Below are 18,672 nucleotides of genomic sequence, written 5' to 3'. Positions count from 1 at the left end.
CCACAGCCCCCCCTTCAAGGAGAAGGAGAAGCCTCTCCCAGGAAACCTAAAGAGGATAAATCCCATTAGTCACACTGCGCAAATGAGAGGAAGAGGAAGTGTGCAGACGAGGGAACGGTAGCCACACATCCAGCGCAGGGTGGGCAGGAAAACTGTTCTCCGTATGGGTCCTGTGGCATGCAGTCCTTAGCAGTTTTAAGTTTGATTAACATTGCTCTTATCAACATTCATTATTTTCAAAGCTGGGGATTTGCATTTGATTTTTTAAGATTTGCAGGAACAAACGCCGACGTCTTTAAGAGTACTTTTCTTCACACACTCTCTCACAAGTTCCTCATTCCTTTTTTTCTTTTTTGTTTGGCCTCCGCTTTGGCAGCCCACCTCAGCAGCTCCCTTCCCACCACTGATGACGCAAATGACCCGCTATGACTGACCCCCAACGGTAAAACCTGTAAAACATTAAGCCGGCGTGAATGGGAGGCGAGTGGAGCGCAGGCTGAAGCAGAAGGATTTATAACATCCCTGAAGCGGACAGCTGTGGCAGGCCGTTTTACAGTCACCTGGACGCTCTGTTTGGGAAATACGTGGCAGAGCATATATATATGAACATTCCCACAGTGCAGTCGTGATCGCCGCACACCTTTAAGTTTAACAGACGGATTACTTTGTTTGGGTGCTTCTTTCCGTCTTGCGTGCAAATAGCTTCAGCAACTTTCAGCATAGAGATTTTCACATGTTGTCAATTGGACTGGTCGGATTGAGTTCATGATGTTTTTACTTCTTCAAAAGGTCCTTCAGGTTCTTGCAGTTGAATGTAATATTGGTTAAACACACAAGCCTATTTAAACTCTGGCGACTGGAGAAGACTAAGCGGTTATTAAAACAGTGTTTAGTATCAGAGGATGATTGTGTACACCTCTACTTCCAGGTCTAAGTCCAGATTACAGTGAATCACAAAGCCCTGATGAGTCCTTTATCCCGATATTTCTGCTGTCATGTCCTGGGGGCTAAGCTGCTGTCACTGGCACTGCATGAGCTTTTATATTAGGCACAGTCACTTAGCCCAACGTGACCTACTTTCACTTTTGTCCGCAAAAGCAAAAGTGTAGTGGTGAGTGAAGCGCTACCGACGTCAGACACGAAAAGAACAAAGAAGGAAAATATAGAAGGACTTTACAGTATTGCCCTAAGGCTGTTTGTGTATGCTGAGCTCCTCACTTGGCAGACCTCGCCGTAGTGAGAAACAGAGTGGCTCTAATTGGACAGAGAGGTGCTGTATGGAGACCGCAGAGTCAAGCCGCCTGCAGGACCAATCTCTGACCTCCTATAGCAGCTTCATTAACCTGGGTGTGCTGTAGAATCAGCATCTCCATAACAAGCCTGTCCTGTACTTGCTGTAAAACTGAATCAGGGGTCAAGGTAATGTTGTACTTTGTAAAGCATATCACATTTTAAAGATAAAGTTGAGGTCACTTGGTTGTCGGCACATCAGTTCTTGACATGTTAACAATCTCGAGCGGCATAGTGACTGAGCGGTTAGTGCTCTCGCCGCACAGCAAGAAGATCGTGGGCCCAATCTTACATTTCTACATGCAGATGTTTTCATCACGTTTCCATGGCGTAGAGTTAATAATAAATATTTTATTATTATTTATTAATATGACAGTGCATATTAACCACCAGTGAAACTGTATAATATGCCTGAAGGCTACTTTTCCTCTGTCAGAGGGCAACCTACAAAAAAGTACAGGGTTAAAAATAAAGCATTATATTACATAACGCGATAAAGATGTATTTGGCGATATAATTGACACCTGGCAAAATACTTCAAATACACCTTTAGGCCATAGGGTAAATTCATTTAAAGCTTTTTATTCTCTTTATTCATCTTAATTCATCTAAATATCTACCTCCATCTGGAAGAAGATAAGAGAGATGAGATAAAATGATATTGCTACAGTAACTGCTGTACCTTCATCTCCATGTGTTTAGTGTCTGAGACTGTGGCTAGTAACGCATTTGGGACATGTGTTTGCCACCAATATGAGTAAAATGTATTGTAGTTTTCAACGGAACCACTATTTCTCACTATTTTCCCTATTGTTCCTCGGAAGAACGCTCCAGATGAGAAGGATATTATTAGCCTTTAACCGCATTTGCAACCTGGTTTTCTATATCGTGTTGTTGTTAGCGCCAGGCTCAGGAAAGATAGCGAGCTGGCCAGCCTTTGCTACAACTTGTTGGAGTTCATTCAAAATGCAAAAGCCCTTTCCTCACGGATATGATCTACTCAAGCAACATGCTTCTTTCATATCAGTCGATTATTTGAAAGCCCCTGAAGCCTCCACAGTCATGTTTATGCTACTCTTCTGAGTGACCCTGAGTGTAGCATTAGCTGCGTCATGGTCCTGAAATCAGCTGTGCAATGCGCATAGAAAGTTTACACCAGTGTATATGATATGGCTCTTTAATACTGCCGCTAGAGGCTAGGGCGGGACCATCCACATATTCGGGAGATGAACAGTGTTTAACTCACAGTGAGAGAAATAGTTTGTAGTTCCTCCTGCTATAGCTAAGTAAGATGCACGTGAAGCGAAAGTCTTTTGCATCTGCACCATCGAGTCATTTGAGTCCTGCACATTACTTTTTTTAAACATCTGAGTAGCTGTGCTTGCGTCTGGAACAGGTGAGGCCTCCGCTCTCACTTTCTGCCCTGGTTTGTTTGTGCTCTGACTCGGTGCTGTTGACATTGGGCCCCTGAGGCTCGCGGCGTGCTGCGGGCAGTGGCTCAGCTCCACGACTCTGGACGGGACAGACGTGAGCGCTGGCACCCACACAGCGCCTCTTAACACTCTCCCTCACCGCCGCCTTGGGACTGTGCTTGGCCCACAGCTGCGCCCATGTGCGAACTGCCCATCTGAAGTGGCTACAGGACGCTTATCTTGGGTTACATGGATAAATCTTGCTTTCAGTGCAGCTTTCGTAGAGTGACAGGAGAAATTAATAACATATTTTGAATTTAAAACCTCTCTAATCCCTCCTGAGTGCACAAAACGTTGCAGGTAAACACCACAAATGAACTGGTCCAGTGTGTTGCCAAAAATAGCTCATTCAAATCTACATTTGGGCCAATATTGTCATCATGATGTATGTTGCTGAAAATGTTCCTATGAGGCAAGACACTAATAAGCAACTTTCTGAGTTTTACACTATTTATGTGTGAACAAAAAGTGCAATATCTGCATTTTTCCCCCCTGCAAAAGCCTTGACCTCGTGCTTTAATACTTCTACATTATGTATGGGTCAGTAGACAGTACTTTATATCTGCCGTAAACCAAATGAACCCCTAGTACTGAAGCTTTTTCACAACAGCCCGATGAGGAAATATCGTCTGTGCTTATCTTTTATAGATGGAAAAATAGCCTCCACAAATCAATCTTTCAATGACATGCTCCTCCATCTGGATTTGTTCTATCACTGCCGTCCACACAGGGATATCATTCAAAGAAATGTATCTCAACAACAGGGTTTGCGGTTTCCACTGTAGCTAGCGTGTTGTTCCTGGGGGAAAAAATGCAGCGTATGTTGCTTTACAAGACAAGCGGAAGAGTTCAGGTTTGAGGCTTCGGGGTGAGTGTTGCAGATGTTGAAACTGCCTTCTTTTGATTCACACATGGCACAATGTATCATGCAATTCACTACCAAAATTCTTTACTTACGATATCGGGTATCGGCTAATAATACCCGATGTAACATACCCAAGGATAGTGTAGAAAAGTCCAGTGATCCTTGTTTAATGTTCATCCATTAGTTTATCAATAGATATCATTTATCTATAACATCGTGACAATAAAATCTGACTTTACTGATCTTAAAATGGAGAAAAGAGTCAATTCATTCTTTCACTCACAGAAAGCCACTTTTGATTGGATATCGACAGATACCTAAACCCCGGTATCGGTGGCACAAAAGCTGGATCGGTGAATTGCTACTAGGCATGAGTGAGAGGTTTTTATTATTTTGGATGTAGAATTTATACTGTAAAATGTTGGTTTGTCTTCTCAAATGAAACAAATTTAAATCCTATTGTTTTTTTTGTTTTGTTTTTTTACAATAGATGTCTCTTAATGGGAGAGAGAAAGTCAGGTCAGATTGAAAGCCTTAACTCACCAGAGGCGTTTCAAAAACAGACATGCTTTAGGTATTTACATGCAGATGAGCTACTGCTTTAGTCTTGCCGGTTTCTTGAAAGCATCACTTTCCATCTCCAAAGTACCGTAAATCCTCTGAACTCTCTCAAGGCCAAGTCCAAAGTCAACACAGCGGCAGGCTTAGTCGAGTGTGTCATGTTCTTGTTGTAGTGATTGAGAGACGTGGATCTGTTTTTGAACAACATTTTCCCCCACGGAGGACTGTGTTAGTCACCTATAAATCAGCCATATTGCCCCGAGTGATGGAAAGCCATAGCTAGGCCCAGGCCATTATGAGTTATATGCGACGTAATGAATGTAGCAGAGGGTGAAACAAAGGGCATAACATGTATCAGGCTGTTATTTTCCTCACCAGGTTTCTCTGTGGGTTTTAGGACAAATACATTTTGAGGTCAAGGCGGCTTTTACCTCTGCAGATGTGGTACTGGCAGCAAGATGTCATAACTTTTTAAGAAGAATCAAAACAAGGTCATAAAGCTCACACAAGCCATGCTTTGTTTTTCTTTTGCCTGTTTTATTGTTATTAGTGCAGTTTTGAAAGGATTAACAAGCTTAGATAACCCCCTTCCCCCTTCATATTTCATGATCCTGTTGTGGACTGATCTGCATGACTGATTTTACCCATTTAAACCGGGTTAGAAGTTCACTTGTTGTATTTTCTGGATGACAAGCCATTCACCTGTAGCGATGGCCTCCCTCTCTCCTGCACAGTGGACTTAGAGAAAGCATTTCCACCTCCAAACAGAACCCTTTCCAATAGATCCCGAAAGGCTTTCTACATTTCTACTAGGCTTGATGAGTCGTATTACAATTTTCACATTCTGCTAGCATTTAGGCACATATCGTTAAGCAGTAGGAAACTAAATTGTACTTTCCATATAGACGTTTCTAGCATGTGAAAGGATGTCCTGTTTACACACTGATATAGTATAGTCTGCAGTTTAAATGCCACAATCGAAATCTCCAATTGTAGAAACAGCATATTCAAAAAGATTTAAGCATTTTTTCTCCCTTGGTTGGTCAGGGCAAACTGAAGGTTCTGACATGAACAATAATGCTGCTTCCATACTTCATATAGATATAAGGCACAGAGGGGGCTTACGTCGTGCTTCTGCGGCCATTCTTATGCAAATGACCCCCATAGAATATAATTACTGTGTTTTCCGGACCATAAGTCGCAACAGCCAAAAAATGCATAATGAATAAGAAAAAAACATAGATAAGTCGTTCCGGAGTATAAGTCGCACCAGCCTTTGCAACTACCTGGGCCTGGAGGCGCAACTGCTCCGTTGACAGGCCTCTCCCGGCAGCACGTTGTTCCAGCACCATTTGCAAACCCGTTCCTCTAACTGTGGCCATCTAGCTTTTAGCCCGCGATGAACTTTTTTTGTTTTCTACATTGCAGTAAGAGTAACCTCTGCTTTTCGCCAGTACCTTTTCAGTGGTGCAGTAGTAGTAAATGCTTTATTTGTCATTGTACAACCTTACAGGAGTAGCAGATCCTGTTACACAAGCCTTGAGTGCCCTCTAGCTGTCAGTGTGAAAACAACAAACGTGAAATTATACATTTTTGATATATAAGTCGCACCCCCAGCCAAACTATGAAAAAGGTGCGACTTATAGTCTGGAAAATACAGAAGTCTCCAGTTCTCATTGTATGTATTTTTATTCCCTTGGGCTTGGGAATAGCACAAAGAATGCCCTTTCCGCCTGTTACAAGTTACAGTACAATATTGATACATCAACTGAAGAAATATTTGCATGCTCTCTTATACTTTTACATCAATCTTACTTGAATCCTGAACATATCTGCAACATCAAACAATCTCAGTGCATTTGCCTTTGACTCGTATTTTGTGTTGGCGCATCAAACCGAGCCTGCGTGCGGACCATGAAAGCCGGGGTTACATAACTGCGCCTGCAGAGTCTCACCATGTTTGTAGGGTTTTCTAATGTAGAGGCACTACACTGTTACTATTGTGCACAGGCTGTCATCATCAGTGCTGCAAAAAATCACTTAATAGTATCATTTACAAATGGCTTACCTTTCAAACTTGGAAAAGGGCAGATCGTCTTGACTTTTTTCCCAAAACGTCCCGGAGTGCGGTTGTGTTAATGCATGAGAGAGTAGAGCGTGCGCCCCAGCTAAAAGTGACTCATGCGTATCAATGTGCAGGCTGTTGAGAGGCTCACAACTGCAATGTCCTGGGCAAAATGCAGAGGACAAGGAGGGCATACTACTGCTGCAGCGGGATCATTGTGCTTAAAATATCTATTCACCGGAATATACCAGCAGATTTCAGTTTTGATCTCATTTCTGACAGCAATGCAAGTTATCTAGCCTTGGGACTGGTAAAAACCTGCTTGTGAAACAACGTGGCATCATACTGTAGTTGAGATATTGGCATCATTCAAAGTTTACACAAACCAAGGAAAAGAAATGTACAGTTGTTTAACCCTAGATCTTTCTACAGCTCTCACAAAAGTTATTTTTATACAAGTGATATCTGATGAAGAAAATAAGGTTTGGCAGCGAAACGATCACAGCAGCCAATGGCTTGTGAACGGGTCACAGGCATTGTTTTTGTTAAGGATCTTGATTTACAGTTTACTCCTCAGTACGCAGTGGTGTTCTCAAATGAAATCACCTTTTTTTCCCCCCTCAAATTGTAAAGTTTGCGGTTTCATGGAGTCGAAAAACTGAAACACTACCTTTATGTTGTGTTTGGAGGGCGACGCAGCATAAATGCTTTCCAGTAAGTCTCTCCGTATTGACCCGCTGACCAAGGGACGCCATCGAGTTCAGTGGTGAATTTTTTTTTAACCTAACATGCAGTACCAATGAACATGGGACTGTATTGTAACCATTGGCTGCTCGTGTGCATCTGTTGTTCCGCTTAAGAACATTCATTCATCAGGACACATGGAGAGGCGAAATGTGTCTTGCTCAAGGACATGGATTCTGTAGTGGAAATCTAGAGATACCGATAACGTGACAGTGATGTGAATGATCCTTAAACAATGTCAAAACCACCAACGTGTTTTGAAAGCCATGTGGGCCATGAATACTTTGGCACTATAGGACAGTTTAGCCTTGGTTTTTTCACGTATTATTACTTAACCTCTTAACCCCCGCCTTCACCGAGCACATTTTCTCTCGTTTTCTCTCGTCTTGACTCAGATCTAAAAGCTTCTTGAAAAAAGTGTCAAAATAGCGACAAAAGCGAGACGAAAATGAGGTTGAAAACGCGAACAAAAACAAAGTCTTGAAACGGTGACAGAAGAGCTGCAAAAATGTGACAAAAACACAACAAAAGAGTAACAATGTGAGGAAAAAGATCTGTTTTGGTCAATTTTGTAGCTTTCAAATAAGGCGTGACACTGGCCTATTGCCTGTAAAGTCGCCGGTCGAGAAGCTTTTAGATTTGGGTAAAGCCGAACTGGTGAAAAGGCACTCGGTTAAGGCGGGGGACAAGAGGTTAAAAGTTTGTATGGAAGCTTTTTTGTGTAGCGCACATGACATAAGTCACCCAATGCACTTCACTTTTATGGAGATATAGAAAAAGTCCTAAGACCAAATACTCATTCTCTTATCATACCTATTAGCAAGAGAAGATATGCAGTGGGGGCAATTTGAGTGTCGAACAAGTCTAATGAAGTTGTCTGGACGTTAAAACACAGCTTGTGGAATACCAAAGTGGAGATTTATGAATTTACTTAGCACTTATCTTTTCACTTCTTGCGCAGCAGGTTATCCCTAAATTATCAATTACCTTCTTATCGTGACCCTCTTCCCTCTAAGTGGAACAGTCATTTGTCATGCTGCAGGCCCTCAGCGCAGGGGCAGACTGAAAGCCCTATCAGAGCGTGGGGAGTTGAGGCTTGACTTGGCTCCGCTGCAGTGTGCTATAAAAGAAACAGTGACAGAGCACTCCTGATGCATTCGCTGACTTCCAGGAAAGTTGGACAGGGTTTTACAAGGCGCGTGGGAGTGTACAACAGCCAGTAATTAGACAGTGTAAAAATCCACAGCCTCCACCACCAGCCACACAGCCACTAAAGAAGAGCCAAAGAAATTGTATTTTACTGTACTTAACTTTCTAAACCAAAGGCCATTGTTGTGGGTACATTACTAAAAAACCTTTGGGACGGTGTTCCTTATTGGTATTAGAACATCAGAACTGAGATGTAGACCCATAGCAGGGGTTCTCAAACTTATAATCAAAAGGTCCGAAAAATAAAATTCACAAAATGGCGAAGGTCCGACAAATGTATTCTCTCATTGCCCTAAAACCGTTAACATTTAAATAGCAAAAATGTAAAATGCATTTAAATATATAATAATTTATTCTTCAGAGAGCAAACAATGCATAATATTGGGGAATTTATTGAATATGTATATATATATACACAATATATATACACAAGGGTGCTCGTCATATAATTAGAATATCATAAAAAAAGTGCATTTACTTCTGTGTTAATCTGTGAAACCAATATATGATAGATTCATTACATGCAAAGTGAGATATGTGGCCTTTATTTGTTATCATTTTTGATTATTATGGCTCAGCTTGTTAAAATCACAAATAAAAAATCTTAGAAAATTCGAATTTTTTACAAATGAACTGTAGGCCATAATCATCAAAATGATAGCAAACAAAGGCTAGACATATGTCACTTTGCATGTAATGAGTCTATATCATATATCAGTTTCACATTTTAAGTTGAATAACAGAAGTAAATACACTTTTGCATTATATTCATATGTCTAAAGTCTATATGACGAGCACCAGATATATCAAGACATACACTGCCTGTTGTCTGTAAACTCCTAAAACGTGGGACAGATCTAAACGTACATCACCCAGACAGCAGCGATAAGAGTTCTTTAATAACAACTTCATCATAAGTGAATGTGCTTTCTCAACCATGAACATTATAATTGTTGTATTATTGTTAGCAGATCCCCATTCCCCTACAGGCCAAAGCTGCAACTGCACTTATGTTAATGCGGCACGACCTGCTCTGGCAATTAAATTCACAGCACAGAGACGTCACCGGGGTCCGGACCACTAAATCCCCTATAGTCCTATAGTCCGATAGCATCAAACTCAATCGTGATCAAAGCAAGACTAAAATGGAGCTGAAATATCTCAATTCTGCCTAAAACTAAACTTTTGCACGTTTTTGAGTCAGTTGTTGTTCTAGGCTGGGTTTGCTTTTCTTTCCACCATTCTTTATATGGTGAAATCTTAGTTGCCACCCTCATACACTAAACATTGTCCTGATTATGTTCCTTGAAATTGGCTTTTTTGTTTCCTCCACTCTTAATTTCAGGATTTTATTTCTTTGACTTTCATATTCTCATATTATTCATGAAGACCATTGTAAAGCTCTGGATCTATACTGGGTCTTGTGTATGGAAGAGACTGTAATAGAGTGGAAACAGGAAGTGCACATCTGTGGTCTGACCATGTCTCCCTCTCGCTCTTCCCACAGATCCTTTCCCGCTCCGACTGGGACCACAAGAGAGGCTCCCGAGGATCACAGGTTAGCCGTGTTCACATAAGAACAAACTCACTCCCAAATAATCTCCAAACGAGAGCGCTGAACAAAACACCAACACTATTACGGTCTATGTTTAAGAAATGTTGGTCTATATCCCTGGTTAAATCATTTAATCTCGAGACTAGGTCTATACAGTTCATCGCAATCAAATCGAAATTGCAAAATGTCAAGAATAAAACCAGAACTCTTGGTCAGGAATACAGAATAGATGCTTTCGCCTCTTTTTCTATTCTTTTACCTTCATTACAATCACTGGTGTTTGTATCAGGTCGTTTCTTAAGTGTCAGTGTACTTAATAATGTGGCCTGCTCCTGTTGTAATTTTGGAAAAGTCGACAAAGGTGCTACAATTCATTACCGCCCAAAGGCTTTGGAGCACCAGTCTGCAGATTGGGGGCTCGGCCTGCAGAGGTCACCTGTATTTCCTCTGTGGATTTGTGCTTGTGTGTAGGAGCTGATGTACTGAGCCACTGAGGCGAGGACAAACTAACAATACCCCTGGTGCTTCGCCTACAGTGTATAGTGCGGTGCTCTGCTATCAGGAGGATTTCCTTCAAAAGAATACACGCTGCTATTCTGCTGACAGCATTTACATGGGCCACAAATTACACGCTGTGAGAAATCAAAGCGGCTTTCGAGGTGTACTTTACTGGGATTAGGTTGGAAATTTGGATTTGGTTTGGTAACATTTCAGCATTCCAGTTTCTCGATTTCGTCTATCTTTTGGCCTTTCCTCTCCGCTGCTTTCTCGTGAGCAGTGATTCATGTCATTGATTTGGCCAGGTCGTTTTAGTGGACTCTCCTGGTTTCTTTGTGAAAGGTGCAGCTCAAATTAGAACTGTGCGCTGAAGATCGTCCTCTGAGAGATCTTATTTGGGGGGGAAAAAACTGTTGGTAACCCTGGTTGGTTTTTAGTACATTCTGTGTTATAGTTGTAGGTAATGTGGACTTAAAAAAATCCACAGCATTTTTGCAATATCTCCGCTTTCCTTTTTCCCTCACATTTTTTGTAGTCCGACTTCTACAATTGCCCTTTTCTTCTCTAATCTCCCGGCCGGGTAATGGTCCAAAACCAATGTGTTTTCAAGTCAAATGCAAATATTTAAATAGCTTTTTCCATACATAACTTTCGCTGTCAATCGCTAAGCTAAAACATCCAGCGCTAAGCTTGGGACACGAGTAAAAGAGAAATGTGCTTTTGGAAAATAGGCCTGCTAATGTGTCCGTGTTGGCACAGAATGGTACATGGAGTAGATCATTCGAAATGTTCTTGGGGTGGAGAGAGGGGAGAGATTTACATTCCCTGCCTTACGAGGTATCACGGCTTACAGGAGGTGCTTGCAAGCTCCTCTGAACGACGGCACGGGCCAAGGGGAAAGTAGCCACAGGTCGGGTGGAGGGTGCCAACACAAGCCGTAGCTGCTTAGACGTTTTGTCAGTCTCGGGATTATTGCAGGATTCCACTGACGAATGCACTGCGGTAATACAAACAGCAGACCGGACTGACCACTGGGGCCTCATCGCAGCCTAATCAATCAAAGGCTATGGGTCTAGTACTTGGTCATTCATAAGAAAACGATGGAGTAACGAGGGAATATTTATTCAATAGATTTTTTTTTTGCTTTAAGTAAGTAAGTAAATGCTTTATTTGTCATTATACAAGCATACAACTAGATAGTGTTCAGGTGCGACTGAGCTGCGCCGCCATTTTGAGTCAATCTGATGGTGCAGCATGTTTTTGGAGGTAGAGGAAACCGCAGCACCCGGAGGAAACCAGGCTGCCTGCCTTCAGTGCTCCTCTGATCCCCCGACGGTGCAGCGCCTCCTGGGTTTGTCCCTGTTTCAGAGCGTGGTGTCCTGCACTGGTCAGTTGAGGGAGCTGCGCAGGAGGAAGAGGGAGGAGGTGGTCTTCCTTCCTCTTCCTCCAAGACAGTCTTTCGCCATCTTCTTGGAAGAGCTCAGCCGTTAATCTGTTTTATTCTCCAGTGAACGTCCATTAGCCAGAAGAATAGAAGGCATGTGTGGCTTAGCTGTGAGTCTCGCCCAGATACCTCCTCGTTTGTCCCTTCCTTGTTTCCTGTAGCTCCTCTTGTGACGCCTCCACTGTGCTGCAGGTGTGGGGGGCTCTTGGTGCCTCTTCAGTTTCTCAGAGAACATTTGCAGGTCTCAAATGTCTTTAGCTGATAAGCTAGCTATTTGTTTACTTTTAAGAGCTGCTTTCTTCAGGACCATTATGGACTCTTTCCACCAAACCCCACAAAAACATGGCAAAGAGTTACAAAGGTATCCAGTAAAACAATGTGGAACACATAAAGCACAAATGCAGTTCGAAGAAAAAAGCAAAAAAAATGCAGCTGTTCCAATAGAGAGGGAGGTTGCCGCTTGTTTTCACGTCGCCAGTTTTCTTTGTGCATTTGAAAGCCATTTTAAACCCCAATATCAGTATTTTTTCCACGATAAGCATGGTTTTGAATTCAAATGTCAGTCCATTCCCACAAGAATACGTCTTTTCTCACGTGTTCATGTTTAGAAACTATTTTGTGACGTGTGATGGAATACCTTAGCGTGGTGCCTTTTCTTAGCAGACAACATCTTGACATTTAGATTGGGTTGTATTTATAGACGTGTCATTTTTACCCACTGTGATCGCCGACCGCACCGCAGGGCTCATGACAAATATATGTTTAACAAATGTCGGGTTCCCACTGGGAACTAACCGTGATGTATGTTTTGTCACAGATAGTGTAGGTCTTATTTATCTGACCACAGTATTCTACAGTACTCTGTCTTTTCACTGCAAAATGCTTTTACATAAACATTAACACACAATTCTCTCAAGTGTGTGGTGTAATTTAACAGCGGCGGTGCATCTTCACGTCCCCGGCTGCACTTCCACTAATCCACTCTGTCCTCAAACTCGCTGCTGAAACACAAAACTGCGGGGTAATGATTTTTTTTTCAAGCCTGCTGTGTCAATCAAGTCAAATTAGGGAAATATATTACACACTTTGGATGTTTTCTCCTCATTCTTCTCGCTCAGCTTCTTCCTGGCTGCCATATAACTCGCCACATGTAGCTGAAATTGCTTACTTTATTGAAACGTGTTTACGAAGACGATCAAATAACTCTTCTCCAGTAAATCCTCTAGGGCACTTTCCAACTTTTTTGGACCCCAGTTTTTCTCTCAAATATATCTTCTACGTTGCACAACCTTTTAGAAAGCCCCAACACATAACAGGGATTTTTTTGTTTTGTAGGCTTGATTTCAGATCAATAGTGTTAGAGAATTTTCTGGCCTCTGCACAGCCTATCAAGAATTGTCCTCGTGCTGCCCATTGTTGGCATTCCTTATTAATAACTCCATCTATGCCCTGCGTCATGGTAGGGTGCTATTTGCCCTTGACAAACACTTATCTGTTTTCCTTGGCATAACAAAGCCTTCTGCCACGCTCTAATCAATGTGCCTTGGCAAAGTTACTTACAAGCCTAACTGGCATTCTTGGCTCACTTTTGACGCCACCTCTTGGACTATTTAAACCTTCGTCTGTGGAACTTGAATGACCAATAGCACCACAATGTGTTGAGAGCTCATGTCTCCGGGTCCCGTACTGATGGCAAATAAACTTCTCCTGTGTTAAACATCCAGCGTCTCCCCTCTTTGCATCTCTACATTAGGACATCTTTGGAGAACGTCAAATATGTCCAACAAACAGCAGGTGTGTGCAGAAAATTAGTTTAGTTTAGTTTATTTATATCAGGACAATGTGCAGTTACTTTGAAAAGATGGCTGCATCAGATTTAGTGTCAATTATGGTTTATTGTGGTTTACCACAATATTTTCTGCTGCAGTATATCACACTCAGAAATATTTTTTTTTATGACAGGCCTACTTAATGAACTCAGTCCTGATGATGACATAGTTTTAAATAGTTTCAAAGCATGTAATAAGAACATTCAGACAATGTCACCATTTCAAATTGCATCTTTCACAAAGGTACGGGTCGACAGGACATTTATTATATCACAACAGTTGCCTCAAAGCAGTTCACAGACCAAACCAGACAAATAAATATGCAAACAGATTATAGAAAACAACATCCCCTGTCCTCAGACCCTCCATTGGGGTAAGAGGAAAACAACTGTGGGAAAATGGAAAAATAGTGTAGGAAAACCAGAGGAGGACGGACAGGCTGTGACATATTGTAAGATTTATTCTGGGTTATTATTAGGAATAATTTAATAGTCTCCTTTCAAAGCTGTTTAAATGTCAAAGTTTTATGGTTGTTGTTTTTAATGGCCATAAATTTGGTTAGATACAAAATAAGAAATGATCTTTACAGAGTAATGATCCAAATAATTATTTAATGGGAGTTTTTTTCTTCGATTTCAAAATGGCTCGCATTTAATGCCCATGCGCTCAATTCTATGCATTCGAAAAACATTTGAACTTTAATGTGAACTGAAATTAAAATGTTATAGAAACATACAATATCAAATGCATAGAGAATATTTGATTTGATAAATGTTGCTGATATAATTATTAGGCTGATATTTGCAAAATAAAATTCAAGCCCAATCCTGCACCAGCACTAGTGTCATGATCTACTGGCAGATCATTGTCTACTTGAGCACGCCTGGTATCAGCCCATGTACACTATAATCCCAGTCATCCGTACAGTGCGTAAACCTGCCAGCCCGGAGCTGTACATACAGAGCATGTGTGTCTGTGAACAGCTCCCCAGTGTTGGTGCTGATGGCTAGTTTGTTTTCCCTGGCCCGCACCAGCGTTTACATGAACTGAACTCCGCTGTTAATCTATGGTTTGTCTATTGACTAACTGTTCCAAGCTGCTTTCACACGGCCAGTTAGCGCCATTGATCATGTTAGCCGTTGTTATTTACAGTGAAACGTCATAACAGATCAGGCACACGTGGCTAAGTGTGTGAGTTAGCTTATTGGCCAGCAGAAAAACGATTCATTGACGCTACGAGTCAGACAGGAGATCTCTGCGTGCCTGTTATGAGGAAAAATTGGACAATCATTTGAATTGCCCTGATCTGTAGTGTGGTTAGTCTCTCGAGTGCACAGTGGCACTTGTCTGTCACCAAATACAGTGACAAGACTCTTGACCAGGATGTATCTCACCAAAGTTGCTCGGATTGGCTCAAACTACCAGCACCCCCATGTGGAAATAGGGAATTACTGTGATTTTGTAAATTAAATGCTTTACTTTTACCCTCAAAGCGCACCATCTGTATCTGCCCTTCTTTTGCTTGCTTCTTGTCTGTATGTTTTTGGCTGCGCTGTATTATTTTGTAGTACTACGGTCTTTGAGTGGAAGTAGCTGAGGTTCGATTCCAGCCTCCTTTCCATTTCACACAGTTTGTGCATAATAGTGTCTAAGGGGCTGTATAAATAAAAGTTCTTCTTCTTGAAAAGCACACAAAAGATGTAGTGGATCTTTGTTGGCTACATTGGATACATTGCTGAACTATAGTAAAAGTTCTACTTGATGTATTACTTTGCTCTTGACATGCCTGACCACTATATCACGTTGATACAGGTAATGTTTTAGTGATCAAAGGGGCACATTTTTCTCTGTTCTGAGTTGTTACTCCCTCATGATGGGTTCTTTTCGTCACTAAGTGTGACAGATGTTCTAATGAGCTGGAGCATGAGTCATGAGCAGTTGGGAAAACTGTATCTTCAAACGTAGTAGCTGAAAATAGGCGTCTATTTAACAGGGAAACATGAACTGCAAGTGATTTATGCTATGATTAGACTTTGATTCACAACCCCGGCTGGTTAAGTCCTAGTTTAGACTAATTCAGAATCCCAAAAGATCTGCGGAGGTTTCTGTCGTTGCAAAACAATATTAAAAAAAAAAAAAACTGGAACGGGCAATCGGGCATGCTTCTTTTTATTTTTTTGGATGGACGTTGTCATTTTATTTACTCTCTTTAAGGCCACCCTTTGAACCAAACCACTACATCAGTGTAAATGAGGTGAGGTTAGGTTAGGTTAGGTTAGGACAGGTTAGGTTAGGACATAGGTTTATGTCCGACAGTGCATTAGTGAAGCATACAGGAACAAAAAGAGGTCGATTGTGCTGAGGAAATGAGAGGGGGGCAGAGACGCGCATCAGGAAGTGTTTAAAAGAGATTAGGCTGTCCTGTGGCTCATCTTTCATACTTATCAATGCCTGCACTCGTGTAGAAATGCCCCACGCAGATAGATTTTCACCCAAATGAACGGGACAATCCCATATTGTCGCATAGTCAACAGCAATCCAAACTCATGTCATGTGAAAAAGTGCTACAAATAAGATTCCCTTCCCTTCTTTAATGTTTGTGTATCCATTTTGGATATGTGGCTTCTTGTAGATAATTCATTTGTCTACTGATATTCTTCGTTTAGTCTGTTTCTACTTGTTTTCATAAATTGTGTCCAGAAGAGTTCATAAACTCGCAGAGCTTTTCCATGTGAGTAGGAAACACAATGCTGCAGCTCTGGTTAGTCTCATGGGTGTTGAGCAGTGAAAGGTCTAACACACTGGGGCCGGCCTGGTGCCACTACAGGCCAGTGTAAACAGCATCATTCTCAGGCTTGGCAGGAGCTGTCAGAGAGACGCGGATGTGGAAGAAAACAAATCAGATAACATTCTTTTGGGAGAGTTGAGCTGTGAGGGTATTACATAAAGTGGCAGCCGAGGCCAAGGCAGGTAGATTCGTCTTGGCCGGTCGTGGGTCGCAAATGATGAGGGTTGAGAACCACTGTGCAGTGATTAAGAGCAGGTTGTGAAAACAGGAGAGCTCTGACGGCTGGCTGTTGGTCTGAGGGGTGTAAAGGTCAGGAGGTTAGAGGTCGTCGTCTACCGGAGACACGTTGCTAATGGAGCCGTGCACGAGGCATCGTCCAAGCAGCGGAACAAGGCGTGTGGTTGTAATGATGTGTTAAACAGTTTTCATGCACTTCAATCACTGTCACTGTAACTCCCTTTGGTTTTCACCTCTTACCCCCGCCGGAACCCAGTGCATTTACTCTAGTCGGGCTTTACCCAAATCTAAAAGCTACTCGGCTATAGAGCAACAGTGTACGCGTCATTTGAAAGCTAAGGCCGACAAAAGTGACCCTACCTTTTTGTTGCGTTGTTGTCGGGTTTTTGTCACATATTTGAAGCGTTTTTGTCATGTTTTTGTTTATACGTATATATTTTGACGCTTTTTTCCAGAAGCTTTTAGACTTGCGTAAAAGCCAAATTGTAAAAAATGTCCTTGGTTCAGGTGGGGGTTAAGAGGTTAAAACCATTGAAGCAACTATATACAAAAATATGTTCTCCCAAATCTTTTTATGTCCTCTTTTTTAAAGTAATTGATTGACTGCGGAATTCTTCCGCAGTCAATTATTGGTTTTCATGTTCTTTATTGATTGACTGCGGAATTCTTCCGCAGTCAATTATTGGTTTTCATGTTCTTTATTGATTGACTGCGGAATTCTTCCGCAGTCAATTATTGGTTTTCATGTTCTTTATTATTATTCCTCTTCCATCTTTTTCCCGATTTTCTAGAGCTTTCAGCACCTTCATGCTTCATGCACTTTTTTCTGCATTTTATGCAATTTCTGCACTTTGTGCATGTTCAGCTTCTGCAACTTGTGGGTTTTGAGAAAAAATTGGCCTTCTGCAGATTTCCAGTTTTTTTATACGGGAGTTTGAAATTTTTGCATTGGTGTGTATGGGGGGAATCCAGCCAATGGGGACTTTCAGCCATTTGTGCAGCTTCTGCCAATCAAGCACTGAGGCCATTTCAACAGTTTGACCAGTTTATGGAATATAAAAGTTTATGCAATATTAACAATTTATGCAAAGTAACCACTTTATGGGAGTTAACCAGTTAATGCATTTTAAAGCGTTTATTCAACTTAAGAGTTTATGCCATTTAGGATTTATGAATTTTAAAGAGTTTATGCAATTTACATAATTTATGCAAATTAACCCATTCATGCATTTTACCACTTTATGCAGTTTATACAGTTTATGCAACATGACATTTATGCATTTTACCAGTTTATGCAAATTAGATTATGCAAATTAAGCCATTTATGCAATTTGAACAGTTTATGCAATTTCTGCATTCGCTTCCCGCAATTCCGCAGTCAATCGCAATGGCGCAGCCATTGCATTTCTAGTTATTATTCCTCTTCCATCTTTTTCCCGATTTTCTAGAGCTTTCAGCACCTTCATGCTTTGTGCAATTTATGCAAGTTATGCATCAAAACGTTCCGCATGTTGAGGAGAAGGGTGCTATTACTTTTGGGACTTCTGCAACTTACGGTTTTTCCGCAATCGGCCAAAATGTCGGAGATTTTTCCCATTGACTTATAATGGGGCTGCCGCAAATCCATGCTTTTCTGCACTTTTTTCTGCAATTTCTGCACTTTGTGCATGTTCAGCTTATGCAACTTGTGGGTTTTGAGAAAAAAATGGCCTTCTGCAGTTTTCCAGTTTTTTTATACGGGAGTTTGAAATTTTTGCATTGGTGTGTATGGGGGAATCCAGCCAATGGGGAGACTCCAGGCCTTTCAGCCATTTGTGCAGCTTCTGCCAATCAAGCACTGAGGCCATTTCAACAGTTTGACCAGTTTATGGAATATAAAAGTTTATGCAATATTAATAATAGTAACCACTTTATGGGATTTAACCAGTTAATGCATTTTAAAGCATTTATGCAACTTAAGAGTTTATGCCAATTAGGATTTATGAATTTTAAAGAGTTTATGCAAGTTACATAATTTATGCAAATTAACCCATTCATGTATTTTACCACTTTATGCAGTTTATACAGTTTATGCAACATGACATTTTATGCATTTTACCAGTTTATGCAAATTAG

At 41.4% G+C, this 18,672-nt stretch overlaps 1 protein-coding gene across 1 annotated transcript in view; it reads left to right on the top strand.

Moving 5' to 3' along the window:
* Nucleotides 1-18,672, top strand: part of LOC306971608 (cGMP-inhibited 3',5'-cyclic phosphodiesterase 3A-like) — a 75,023-nt gene that overhangs the window by 35,116 nt on the left and 21,235 nt on the right. The window contains exon 2 of the mRNA XM_079567941.1: nt 9,714-9,764. Coding sequence (XP_079424067.1) covers nt 9,714-9,764 — 51 coding nt within the window. The remainder of the gene's footprint in view (nt 1-9,713; nt 9,765-18,672) is intronic.

The sequence above is a fragment of the Gobius niger genome (genome assembly GCF_951799975.1).
Source record: "Gobius niger genome assembly, chromosome: 12".
NCBI lineage: Eukaryota > Metazoa > Chordata > Actinopteri > Gobiiformes > Gobiidae > Gobius > Gobius niger.
Note: the sequence above shows the minus strand (reverse complement) of the source record. Positions and strands in the feature narration are given on the sequence as shown.